The following is a 12962-nucleotide window of genomic DNA, read 5'->3' on the forward strand; positions in this document are numbered from 1 at the left end:
GAGCGTTGCAAGAACAGTGCAAAGAATTCCCATATACCCTGGGTGCCTACTGGCTTTCCTAGCCCATTGTCTCCTGTCTCTTCGGCTTTAAAGGTGAAGCTGTGCTCCTGACCTGCTCTTTGTGTGCCTCAACCCCTTCCCCCCACCCCAAACAGTTCTGGGCAGAACAGGGGAGCTTAGTTGCTTGTGAGGCCCTGTTCCCACTTCTTCTCTCTCTCCTCTTTTCCCCACCATCCGTCTTGTCTTGCTCGAGGAAAGTAGTGCAAAGAGAGAAAAGGTGTTTTCCTTGCCATCAGAAAGCCTGAAAACTGATCATTTCTCAAAAGCTTCCCACTAGGGCTTATCTGTGTGGTGTTTTCTTTACAGAACTCTTTGGGAAGAATCAGTCCCTACAAATTGACTTAGACTTGCACAGAGTTGCCCCCCAGACTGCATGCAGGGGTTTACTTTTGGGGGGGGGGTTTGGTTTGGTTTGGTTTTAGAGACAGAGGGACGGCATGCCAGGGGCAGAGGGAGCAGGAGAGAGACTCTTAAGTGGGACCCCTGGGTGGCTCCGTCGGTCAAGCGTCTGCCTTTGGCTCAGGTCATGATCTCGGGGTCCTGGGATCGAGTCCTACATCGGGCTCCTTGCTCACCCAGGAGCCTGCTTCTCCCTCTGCCCGCTCTGCCTGCCACTCCCCCTGCTTGTGCTCTCTCTCTCTCTGATGAATAAATAAATAAAATCTTAAAAAAAAAAAAAAAAAAAAAAGGAATCTTAAGCAGGCTCCAGGCCCAGTGCAGAGTCCTCTGCGGGGCTCGATCTCACAACCCTGAGATCCTGACCTGAGCCAAAATTAGGAGTCAGACACTTGAGGTGCCTGGGTGGCTCAGTCATCAAGCATCTGCCTTCGGCCCAGGTTGTGATCCTAGGGTCCTGGGATGGAGCCCTACATCTGGCTCCCTGCTCAGTGGGGAGCCTGCTTCTCCCTCTCCCTCTGCCACTCCCCCTGCTTGTGTTTCCTCTCTCACTGTGTGTGTCTCTCTGTGAAATAAATACATAATCTTTATTAAAAATTTAAAATAAAAAAAAAGTTAAAAAGAAAAGAGTTGGACACTTAACCAACTGAGCCACCCAGGCACACCCGACAGGCAACTCCTAAAACACGCCCATATGCACTTATTTTAGAAATCTACCCCATTTTCTTTTTTTCCCACTATCTCTGTGTCACCACGGGTTGAATCACAGGTAAGGTACCTTCCACCCTCACAAACAATTTTGAAAGAAACTTACACTGAGAAACCAGTTTCACAGCCGGCTCCAGCAAAAACTATTGTACAATATGACCTTGAATGTTTAGTTTCTCATTATAGACTTTTTTTTTAAAGACTATTTATTTATTTATTTTAAAGATTTTATTTATTTATTTGATTGACAGAAATCACAAGTAGGCAGAGAGGCAGGCAGAGAGAGGAGGAAGTAGACTCCGATTCGGGGCTCGATCCCAGGACCCTGGGATCATGACCCGAGCCAAAGGCAGAGGCTTAACCCACTGAGCCACCCAGGCTCCCCTGGGAATGGTTTTTAAACCTCTCTGAACCCAAATTGCTTCACCTGTGATGTTGACTTAACCGACTGAGCCACCCAGGCTCTCCTAGCTGACTTTCTTAGAAGGAAATTCCAGGATCTGATGAAGGATTATAAACACTTTGTCTATCTTCGAACATACTGCCAAGTTACCTTTCTAGCAGATTATACCACTTAGGGGGGCCTGGGTGGCTCAGTTGGCTAGGTGGCTGCGTTCAGCTCCGGGCGTGATCTGAGTCCTGGGATCCAGTCCCGCTCTGCGCTCCTCGCTCGGGGAGTCTACTTGGGATTTTTCTCTCTCTCCCTCTTCTTCTGTCCTTCCCCCTGCTCATGTTTTCTCTCTCTAAAATAAATGTAAAAATATTAAAAAAAAAAAAAAAAGGGTCAGTAGACCTGCCTGGTGGACTGCTGGCCTGCGGGGACACAGGGACTAGATCACAGAGACCAGGCTCGCTGTGGCAGAGGATTGGGAATGACCTGGAAAGAAAACTCTCCCCATGATGTTGGATGCCAGTTTTCAGCACAGAAGAGAAAAAGGAGGGGATCAGACATCAGATAATGACATCGGGGTTGGCCCCTAAGAGCTGAGAGATCACTTTTTATTATTAAGGGGAAAAAATATTGTGATAGCAGCCATATAGCAGCAAGGGTGTGTCATAGAACAAGTCTTAGGATCTACGCAGCATGTAACTACTGTGGGTCCCTTTTGGGAGGGGGCTTTTAGGCAGAGCCAGGCCCCTGCTCTGGGCAGTCAGCCACAACCCTTTTACTAGAGAGGGATCAATCATGGAAAGTAGGCCTGGGGCAGAAGAGGGAGTAGATGGGAAATTTGGTGTCCCAATTACAGACTCCCCTCCCCCAGCCCCTTCTTCCCGCATGCCACCCAGAATAGCCCTGGCATCTTTACTGGGTCAGGCTGCCAATTCACACTGATCCACCACTCCGCTCTCCCAGCCCTGTCCCCCGGTCCTATTCCCAGAGTTTGCAGACGCTCCCAGCCCCAGCCTGGCCTCGTGTCCTCCTGAGACACAGTGCAGCATCCTAAAAAGAGTATCTGGGCAGGTCCAGTTCCAAATGTCTTCCGAATCCAAAGGCATTTTGCTTGTCCCGAGCCTCAGGCTCTTTTTCTGCCCTGTCTGTACCTCGGGAGATTGTGGCGAAGTTCAAATGGAATGTGTAGATGCACGGTAGACATAAGAGGTGATGTTACTAATTTCCCCCCTTTCTCCTTGAGTTGTCAGGGCTGCAGCGCATGCACAGCCTCCCTACCCTCCTCCGCCCCGACACCCCCCCCCCCCGCATCCCTCCTCCCCTCCACCCCTTCGCCCCCTCCCCCCTGCCCCAGGGGCCACACAGCTGCAGAGTGAGCTGGGGCTTCTACAGTTCCATCCTTCCCTGTTTTTATCCATAAAGTAGGGCCAGAGGGGACCCCTAGGTGGGGTCCAGCACTCTCTTATGTGCTTGATAAAATGAACCACAAGAATGGATCATTGCTCGGTACTCTCTGCTGCAGAAGGCAGGCACCGTTCCCCCAGCCCCTGCACTGCTCGTTCCACTCCTCAAGGACAGGATGTCCTATCTGTAAAGTACTAGGCCTGTTTCTTCTCCTCTTCTGTCTTCTGTCTGCCTTTTGGCTTTTTTTTTTTTTTTTGCATTGCTCCTTTGTATCCCTGCCTGAAATTAGCAAGTTGAATGGAGAATAAATCATCTTCCCAGCTGCTGAGGGGTTGAGCCTTTGCTGTGTGCTCTGCTAAGTGCTTGTCTCGCTTCATCTCAGCAGTTCTGTGTGACAGGGTGGGGGGTGGGGAGGGGGTGACACAGCTGAGTCTCAGAGGTATTCGGTGACTTCGTGACTTCGCAAGGTAACACAGCTTTAAGGGGCAGAGCCAAAGTTGGAACTCAGATAGGTCTCACTCCAAAACCTGTGTTACTTTGTTTTAATGGGAATACTTTGTGGATTTCTTTCCTATCTTGGTTTGCTTGTTTGGATAATAAAAGCAATACGCCACATTCATCAAACTGCTGAAAGGAAGAAGTCTGCCATCCTGTGAGTTGGCTAGGATAGAAAGCAATGGAAGTGTTCAAAGGCATAACCAATTTGAAAAGCAATTTGGCAATATCTAGCAAAGTTGAAAATGTACACATCCTACCATGGAACCATTGCATTCCTAGGTGTATACCCCAGGGAAACTGTTGAATATGTACTCAAAGATATCTATACAGAAATGTTCACAACAGCACTGTGTTTAATAAAAAAAAAAATCAACCTAGATGTCCATCAACAAGAGAATATTATACATATACATAAATATATATGATGTTATATTGCAACCTTAAAATAGTTAATAGAAGCAAACCTTTAATAATCTAATCTAGAGGTACATGGATAAATCTAAAAGAAAAAAGTTTGTTGAGCACAAAGAAAATGCAGTACGTATACCACACAGTTCAAATTTTAGTAATAGGCATACAAATACCCATGTATATTGTTTATGATTATCCACATATATAAGTAACTATAAAAACATGCACTGCGTTGATTAGCACCGCAAATTCAAGAGAGTAATTAACTCTGGGGAGGGAGAGAGAAGAATTTTTATTTATTTGACAGACAGAGATCACAAGTAGGCAGAGAGGCAGGCAGAGAGGGAGGGAAGCAGGGTCCCTGCTGAGCAGAGAGCCCAACCTCACTGGGGCTGATCCCAGGATCCTGGGATCATGACCCGAGCTGAAAGCAGAGGCTTTAACCCACTGAGCCACCCAGGCGCCCTGAGAAAGAAGAGTTTTAAAAACTGCTTATGTTAAAAAAAAACAAAAAAAAACTGCTTACACTTTATCTCTTAAAAAAAGTTTGGTGTAAGTATAACAAAATATGAAACAGATGATTTGACAAAGCTGAATGTTAAGCGTACATAAATTATTTTTATACTTTTATGAATGTCTGAGATAATTAGATATAAAGCGATATATTTTCGTTATAAAAAAGTTTAGATTTTGCAGAACAGCATAAAGATAATAAAAGTCATCTGTAATCAAACTATCCAAAGACAACGACTATTAACATTTTGTTGGAAATGCAGACTTTTTTCTTAGCACTTACATTTATGTCTGTAATCTATTTTGAGTTAATTTTTATAGTTGATGCAAGGTAACCATCCAACTTCATTTTTCTTTCCTTTGGACGTCCAATTGTCCCAGTACGGATTGTTGAAGAGACTGTTTGTTCCCCATGGAATGGTCTTGGTACCCTTATAGAAAATCAGCTGATTGTAGATATAAGGATATATTTCTAGACTCCCAATTCTAATCCATTGATCTACATGTCTGTCCTTATGCTAGTACCACAGAGCCTTGATTACCGTAGGCTTTGTATTAAGTTCTGAAACTAGGACATGCGAACCCTCCAACTTTGTTCTTTTTCAGGATTGTTTAGGCTATTTTGGGACCCTTGCATTTCAAGCCTGATTTTTATATCTTTTTTTTTTTTTGGACTAACTCTTAAGAAGAAAACCGAAAGAGCCACTCATCATCAATGGTTTTGCATAGTGTGTGAAATCAGCATATGAATCTGAAAGCTAAAAGAAGATTGGATTTCCTTTCTTCATTTCAGCCCTTAGTCAAACCATTTTACTGTGAGGGGCAGGGCGGGGACAGAAAAAATACAAGAGTAAAGAAATATATGGTTTCTTGGGTTATGATAGGTTTTAGTTGTCCAGCTGTATTAGAACAAAGAGAAGAGGGGCGTCTGGGTGGCTCAGTCCTTAAGCATCAGCCTTCGGCTCAGGTCATGATCCCAGAGTCCTGGGATCAAGCCCCGCGTGGGGCTCCCCGCTCAGCTTCTCCCTCTCCCACTCCCCCGATCCTGTTCTGTCTCTCACTGTCTCTCTCTGTCAAATAAATAAATAAAATCTTAAAAAAAAAATACAAAAAAACAAAGAGAAGAACATTCCGGCGAACCATCTGCAGAACTTCCTGCCTGCTTTGAACAATACTTAATTCTTTGTATCATTTCCCCCATTTCAAAAGAAACCTGCTCTAATACAGCCTCTTCCCCACAGCAACAACAGCCAAATGAAGAAGCGTCCAACATCCGCAGTGGGCTACAAGAGGCCTATCAGCCAGTATGCCCGGGTTGCTATGGCAATGGGGTCCCACCCCAGGTACAGGGTAAGAAGCTGGGAAATAGAAGGGGGGGAAGAAGAGAGAGCCCAAGGGAGGCGATGCTCATAATCTCGGCTTGCTCTGCCTACCTCGCCACCTCCGCTATCCCCGATATCAACGGAGTGCCGGAGAGATGGAACCTTCGGGGCCGCTGCTCACGTCTGCTCTGATGCTCCCACCACAGGCTGAAAACATCATGTTCCTGGAGCTGGATGTGTCCCCTCCAGCGGTCTTCGAGATGGAATTCTCTCATGACCAAGAACAAGATCCCCGCGCACTACACATGGAGAGGCTCATGCGCTTGGACAGCTTTCTGGAAAGACCTTCCACATCTAAAGTTCGGAAGTCCAGGTCCTGGTCAGTACCCCTGTGCTCAGAGTGGGCAGGAGACTTAGGAGGCATGGAGACCACGTAGGCTGGTTGAGGCTGAAGAGGGTTTTGGTTGTACCTGCCAGGCATTAAGGGTTGGGGGGTGGGGGATGACTGGGGTCTTCAGGGAGGAGTTCCCATAGCAACAAGATGAGGGAAAGGCCAGTCCTCACTTTTCGGTTTCCTGCTGTTTCTCAACCTCCCCATTCTCCCACCTCATCCCTCCCCTCTGCAGGTGCCAGACTCCTCAGCGGCCTCCAGCCTCTACCCCACACGCCTCACTGGCCTCCGCTGCTCTGCGCCCCACAACAGTGCTAGACCATGAGTGACAACCTTCCATCAGGCTGCCCGTCCGAGAGCCTCCTGGGACGGGGAGCCAACCCTGGATTGTCTCATCTGACACTCAGTGTGCGTGTGTGTGTGTGCATGTGCGTGTGCGTATGTGTGAGGGGGTGAGACCCTGGCAGACCATGCGTCGGCCCGCTCTTCTCAGCCTCCTTTATTTAATTAATGTTATTTATTTGTGGAGTTCGGTTTTGGGGGAGATGCCCTCGCCTGAGCCTGCCGTGGTCACTACATAGCCTCCTTTCCTTCTGACTTTAGACCCCCCACCCCCGTGTCAGACCTCAAGCTCCTCTCTGTCAGCTGCTCCCAGAAGGGAAGGTAGCCAGTGCCTGAGAAGAGAGCACTTTTTCTACCTGTCTCACTCCATCATCCATCTCCTCCAGCTGACCGTGAGCAGTTCCTAAGCACTTTCTGGGACTAGAAAAACGCTAGGTGTCCACAAAGGACCAGAGATGTCCCGACAGTGTTGGGCCTGTGCTCCCAGCGAACAGAGGCCTGCACTTCCCTCTCCGGACCTCAGATAACCTCTTTCGGCCTCTTGGGCTCCTTTTCAAGGACTTACATGACCTCACCGACACAGCCCATGCTCTTCGGTTTCGGCATGAACTCATGGCTTACCCAACTCTGCTTCCTGGCCACCGTCCCAACCTCTGGATGGGAATTGTGAACCGACCGGTTGAGGCCCCCTCAGGACCTGCAGAAAACGAAACCGTAATGGAGACAACATGGACAGTCATCAAAGGAAGTCCCGTCGCTGAGTCCCTTTGTTTCTGTCCCCCCGGAGAAATAACTTGAGTCAACAAGTGATCAAGCCAACTCCCCCGTTTTTGAGATGCTGCTCCTTCCTGCTGTGGTCATTTTCCTCTGCAGCTGCCTGGAGCCCAGTTCAGGGTGGCAGAAATCAATGTCGTTCTCCCTCTGGCTACGCAAAGGTACCGGAATCTATTGCGTCCCCCTTCATGTAGCACAGGAGACAGAGACCCAGGCCCGATCCGCCAGCTTTGCCGATTAACGCCTGTTTCTGCATCCCATTTGTTGAGCACTGTTTTGTTGAAAACGGATCCTTTCTTCAGCGTTGTGCAAATTAGTCCATAGGGAAATGCTCCCCACCTCCTTTTGTGACATCTGAAGATGTTTCCAGTTATCTCAAGTAGTAAGTAAATTTTGACCAAAAAAAAAAGAAAGAGAGAGAGAGAGAGAGAGAGAGAAAGATGAATTTTCATTGATTTACTTCTTGAGTGTATATTTTGGTAGAGGAATAAAGAGGTAATCATGAAAGAAACAAGTGATTTAAGATCTCAAAATGCCCTCATAGTGGGAATCTCTGGTTCCCAGAAATAAAAGAATTTGAGTCATTGGGAGAGAAGCATGAGACTGACGGAGCCGCTTGAATTTGGTGAGTGGGAGGTGGGGCAGGGGTGGGGGCTGATTACCTGGTCCTTCTCTTTCCACCAGGGAAGTGAACCCTTCTTGCACAGTTCAAGTTCTGCTCTAGGCACCAAGCTATGGTTTGGTTTCATTCACTGATGCTGTCATTTCTGCCATAGTTATTGGACTAGATGGTTGGACAACTCAATTGCCATTTGCTCCCGTCCTTCAGGGGAACACCATTCTTCATCAGAGCCCAAGAGATTATTTGAGACTCAGGATTCGGATCAGAGGTTTGGCTGTGTCTGGGACAGGAATTATGTGTAGAGATCCCCCGGGTGGCCTGGGCACCAAGGGACTTCATGCCTACACTGAGCAGCCTCTCCCGCTGACCCTTCTTATTTGTGGATGAAACAGCACGTGTCACCCCCATTCGTCACTTGGACACATCGACTCTGTGTCATCTGGTCACTTGACCCTCACAGTCTTAGAGCACAAAATACCCAGTTTCACCACCCCCGGTCCCAGGGCTGGGCCCGAGGTGTGTCGAAGGAGGAGCTCCTGCCTGCGGCTTTGTGTACGTGTGTATGTGTGTGCGTGTTCGTGTGTGTGTGTGTGTGTGTGTGTGTGTGTTTACCTCCGCTCTACACTTGGGGGACACTCGACAGTCGGTGTAAGATATGCTGGGAACAGGACCACCGGGGTGGTTGGATCTCAGTCTCTCTGTCTCTCTCCTTTCCCTTTTGATGTATCGAACATTTGATTGACAAAGTGAAGGCCTTGATGAGGACCATATTTCCGTGTCTGTTGCTATGGTCTTTATTTAGGACAACAGTTAATGCAGTGGCCCATTCTTGTCACTCTATACATATGACTATACGGGGACGTATGTAATATATAAATATATATAAAAAACATTACCCTCTGTCTCCTTGGCTTCAGATGAGGCCTCTCTGTTGAGCTGAAACGCACCTGCAGCTTGGTGCTGCCGGCAGCCTGCCGCCCAGCCCTGTCCAAATTAACACAGTCGATAATAAAGGAATGAGTATCGTCACAGAATCGGTTGCCTGCCTTCTCTTCCCTTTGTACTTCCTTATACTTGCTTATGCACTTTCTCCTTTCTCTCTCTTCCTTGTTTTTCCAAGAGGGCTTGGGGAGTTTTCAGATCTCAGCTGCAGCTATCAGGACCTTGGGGAAGAATGGGCAGCTTCAAGGGGACTCGTGTGCCCAGTAGGGCTGGGCGGAAGGTCCCAGCTCTAGCCTGAGGTCTGTGGGAGAGCCATGGCAATGGCTGTTCAGTGTTCCGGGCGAACAGTCCCGATCCCGTTCATTCTGAGCCGTTAGCAGATGTCCGAACAGCCTGAATGTCCAGATTAGCTGTTGATCACCATGTGACAGCTCTGCTCCTCCATTGATCAGTCAGGAGAGATGAAAGCGGGTAGTAATGTGTGTAAAGCACATAGATGTACCTGGCACATGGTGGGCACTGAATTAAAATGGTTTAAAAGACTAATATCCCGTTCGGCTCTCTTCCCAGGGCTTCTTTCCCTCCCTCCATCTGGGTTCTGGCTCTTGGTTTCCTGGAGCACGGAGGTCTTACGGGAAATGAAAAGTCATTGCTGCTAACAAACAGTAGGGGCGGCGGGGGGGAGGGGGGGGCGGGGGGGGGCGGGGGGGGGGAGTTGGCGGCGCAGGCAGCAATGTGGTCGACCAGTTGGTTGGGAACCTGACCCTTCCCCTGGAGGGGCTCCTTGCCCACTTGCCCTGAGCCAGACTGGAGGGCCAGGACTGGAGTGGCTCTGCTGTTGGAGATCTGCCAGGTGCTCGGTTAGGTCCTTCGCCCCGGTGCACACTCACTTCAGCCTCCCCCATGGAAGGTATTGTTGCTGGTTCACAGATGGGATTTAGGAAAATGAACTAACTTGGCTCAAGACATGCGGGTAGCGGGGCGCCTGGGTGGCTCAGTGGATTAAAGTCTCTGCCTTCGGCTCAGGTCATGATCTCAGGGTCCTGGGATCGAGTCCCGCATCGGGCTCTCTGCTCAGTGGGGAGCCTGCTTCCTCCTCTCTCTCTGCCTGTCTCTTTGCCTAGTTGTGATTTCTCTCTGACAAATAAATAAAATATTAAAAAAAATTAAAAAAAAAAAAAGACATGTGGGTAGCGACGAGGCTGGATTTCCACACTCTAAAGCCCATGTGTTGTTGTTGTTTTTTTTCCTTCTGTGGCACCCCCCTCGAGCCCAGCTGTTCCTCAGGAAAATGATAGGCACCCTGTGTGTTTCATTAAGTAGTGAAGGCCAGGGATAGAAGGAGAGTGGTCAGAAATAAAACCAAATCTTCAGAACCTGAATGTAGAGGTCCTCTTTTAAAACCACTTGTTTCGGGGCACCTGCGTGGCTCAGAGGGTTGGCCTCTGCCTTCGGCTCGGGTCATGTCTCAGGGTCCTGGGATCAAGCCCCACATCGGGCTCTCTGCTCGGCGGGGAGCCTGCTTCCCCCTCTCTCTCTGCCTGCCTCTCTGCCTACTTGTGATTTCTCTCTGTCAAATAAATAAATAAAATCTTTGAAAAAGAGAAGAAAAGAAGAAGAAGAAGAAAAACACTAGTTTCTCCTGTTAGCAGTGGGGGGGGGGGGTCACCTGTATGGTTCACACAGGTGGTTTTCTAGAGCTTCACAAAAAAAGCCAGAGGGTAGGAACTCTCCCTTGGCACCCGGATCTTTGGTTAACTGTTTGTTGATGAAGAAGCCGCCATGTTTCACCTCCTCCTCCAAGACTGAGCCCCTGATCTCCAGAGGCTGGGGTGTGTGTTAGTGGAAACTCTTGGGCATACTAAAGGTTCATTTAAGATGGCCTGAATGAAATAAGGACACAGAAAAGTGTGCCATGGACCCCAAGGGCAAGGACAGACCCAGTGCTCAGGAATAATCAAGTCCCGGGGACTCAAACGCCACAAAGACCCTCTCTAGTTCACCCAACTTTTTCCTTGTGGGGTTCGAGCTCTTTCCTCTGCTACTCCAGTTCGTGACGTAGAAAATACATCTGCCAGCAGCAGCTCTCTGTTGACACAATCCAGTCACCCAGAGAGACTTAGAATCTCAGGCCCAGATTCATGGCAATGTGATTCCAGTTCAGTGGTTAGGGTCAGGTGGGTGGAAACATGATATCTGACCAAGACCTCCCAAAGTTCTGTGGCTGTAACCATGAGTATGGAGGGGGAGTGGAAATAAAGATTGTCTCAGGAAAGATGGTGGGGGTAGTCCGGGGGATGGAGTGTGCTCTGCACAGCCGTCTGTGACCATGAGCCATCCATGACCTGTGCATCTGTCACCCACGATGGCTTAAGAAAGTTTGCTCTGGGGTGCCTGCGTGGCTCAGAGGGTTGGGCCTCTGCCTTCGGCTCGGATCATGTCTCAGGATCCTGGGATCGAGCCCCAAGTCAGGCTCTCTGCTCAGCGGGGAGCCTGCTCCCCGCCCCCACCTTTCTCTGCCTGCCTCTCTGCCTGCCTCTCTGCCTAGTTGTGATCTCTGTCAAATAAACAAATAAAATCTTAAAAAAAAAAAATAAATAAAGGGTGCCTGGGTGGCTCAGTGGGTTAAGCCGCTGCCTTCGGCTCAGGTCATGATCCCAGGGTCCTGGGATCGAGTCCCACATCGGGTTCCTTGCTCAGCAGGGAGCCTGCTTCTCCCTCTGCCTCTGCCTGCCTCTCTGTCTGCCTGTGCTCACTCTCTCTGACAAATAAATAAATAAAATCTTTTAAAAAAATAAATAAATAAATAAATAAAATCTTGAAAAAAAGAAAAAGGAGAACAGTGTATCCGACTAAAAATATTCTTATTCCTAGACTCTCCTGCAGCAACAAGTGGCCATGTAACGTGGTTTTGGCCAAGCAGACATAAACGGAAGTTGGTTATGAATTTTTGGAAATGTTTTTCCTCTTCCCCTTCTTCTTCCTTCCTAAAAATCACATGTACCCCCTGGAAGTGCATTCTCTCATTGAACAACCATTTACCGAGCACCTGTTACCCACACCTTCATTCTAGGCGTTGTTCTAAGTGCTGGGGATACAGGAGTGAATAGAATAAACAGAAGCCCCTGCCCTCCCCACCCCCACCCCCGCCCGGTACTTACACTCTAGGGTGGGGAGAAAAAGACATTGAACAAGAAAAACACACTGCATGTCAGATGGTGATAGTGTTGTTGGGAAAAATAAAGCAGAGAAGGGAGACATGGTGGGGGGAAGGGGGTGCCTGGGTGGCTCAGTTGTTGGGCGTCTGCCTTGGGCTCAAGTCATGATCTCAGGGGTTCTGGGATGGAACCCCATGCTGGGCTGTCTGCTCAGTGGGAGCCCTGCTTCTCCCTCTGCCACTCCCCCTGCTTGTGTTCCCTCTCTCCCTGGCTTTCTCTCTCTGTTTAACAAATAAATAAAACCTTTACACCACACACACACACACACACACACACACACACACACACACACACACACAAGAAAAGAAAAAAGGAAGCGAGGGAGAGAGAGAGAGAAGGGAGAAAGGGAGTTCCCAGATAGTTAGGGTGGTGCGGGAGGATTTGCAGTTTTAAAGCCTTTACTAAGCAGGTGACATTTGAGCAGATTTCTGGAGGTACAGAAGTGGGCTGACTCCAGGAGAGGAAAAGCAAATGCCAGCTTCATGGGTGGGAGTATGTCGGGCTTGTTCAAGGAGCAGCAGCCATATTCCAGCCCTGAGACAGCAAGCACGACAAGTCAAGGTTGGCAGAGTGGAAGACTTGCAGAACCAAGTTCCTATTGAAGTTTGTACTGCGACACCAGCCTGGGTCTGTCCACTTCTGGGTTGATGATGGTGGCAGACGGGGCACCTGGCTGGCCAAGTCGCTGGAGTGGAGCATGTGACACTTGATCCCGGGGTTCTAAATCCAAGCCCCACTCTGGGTGTAGAGATTACTTAAAAATAAAATCTTAAAAAAAAAAAAAAGAATAATAATGGTGGCAGACAAATCCCTACAGGTTTAAGCCAGTATTAGGGGGATTTGCCAGGAATTTGCATTTGAAATGAGCACCTCCAGGTGACTGCAGTGAATTCGCCCTGAAGGGTGAGAATCTCCTTTCAACCATTTGCAATTCCAAGTCACGCTCCCAGAGGGCCTGCCTTTCAACCCC

At 48.6% G+C, this 12962-nt stretch overlaps 1 protein-coding gene across 1 annotated transcript in view; it reads left to right on the plus strand.

The window, feature by feature from the left end:
• KIF3C (kinesin family member 3C) overlaps positions 1-7714 on the plus strand; it is a gene marked incomplete at its 5' end in the record, with an annotated part of 32913 nt that extends 25199 nt beyond the window's left edge. Inside the window, 3 exons of the mRNA XM_080814536.1 lie at positions 5623-5731; positions 5910-6082; positions 6330-7714. Coding sequence (XP_080670662.1) covers positions 5623-5731; positions 5910-6082; positions 6330-6423 — 376 coding nt within the window. The 3' untranslated portion in view covers positions 6424-7714. The remainder of the gene's footprint in view (positions 1-5622; positions 5732-5909; positions 6083-6329) is intronic.
• Positions 7715-12962: the final 5248 nt, after the last annotated feature.

This window comes from Martes martes, assembly GCF_963455335.1.
Source record: "Martes martes genome assembly, chromosome: 9".
Classification (NCBI taxonomy): domain Eukaryota; kingdom Metazoa; phylum Chordata; class Mammalia; order Carnivora; family Mustelidae; genus Martes; species Martes martes.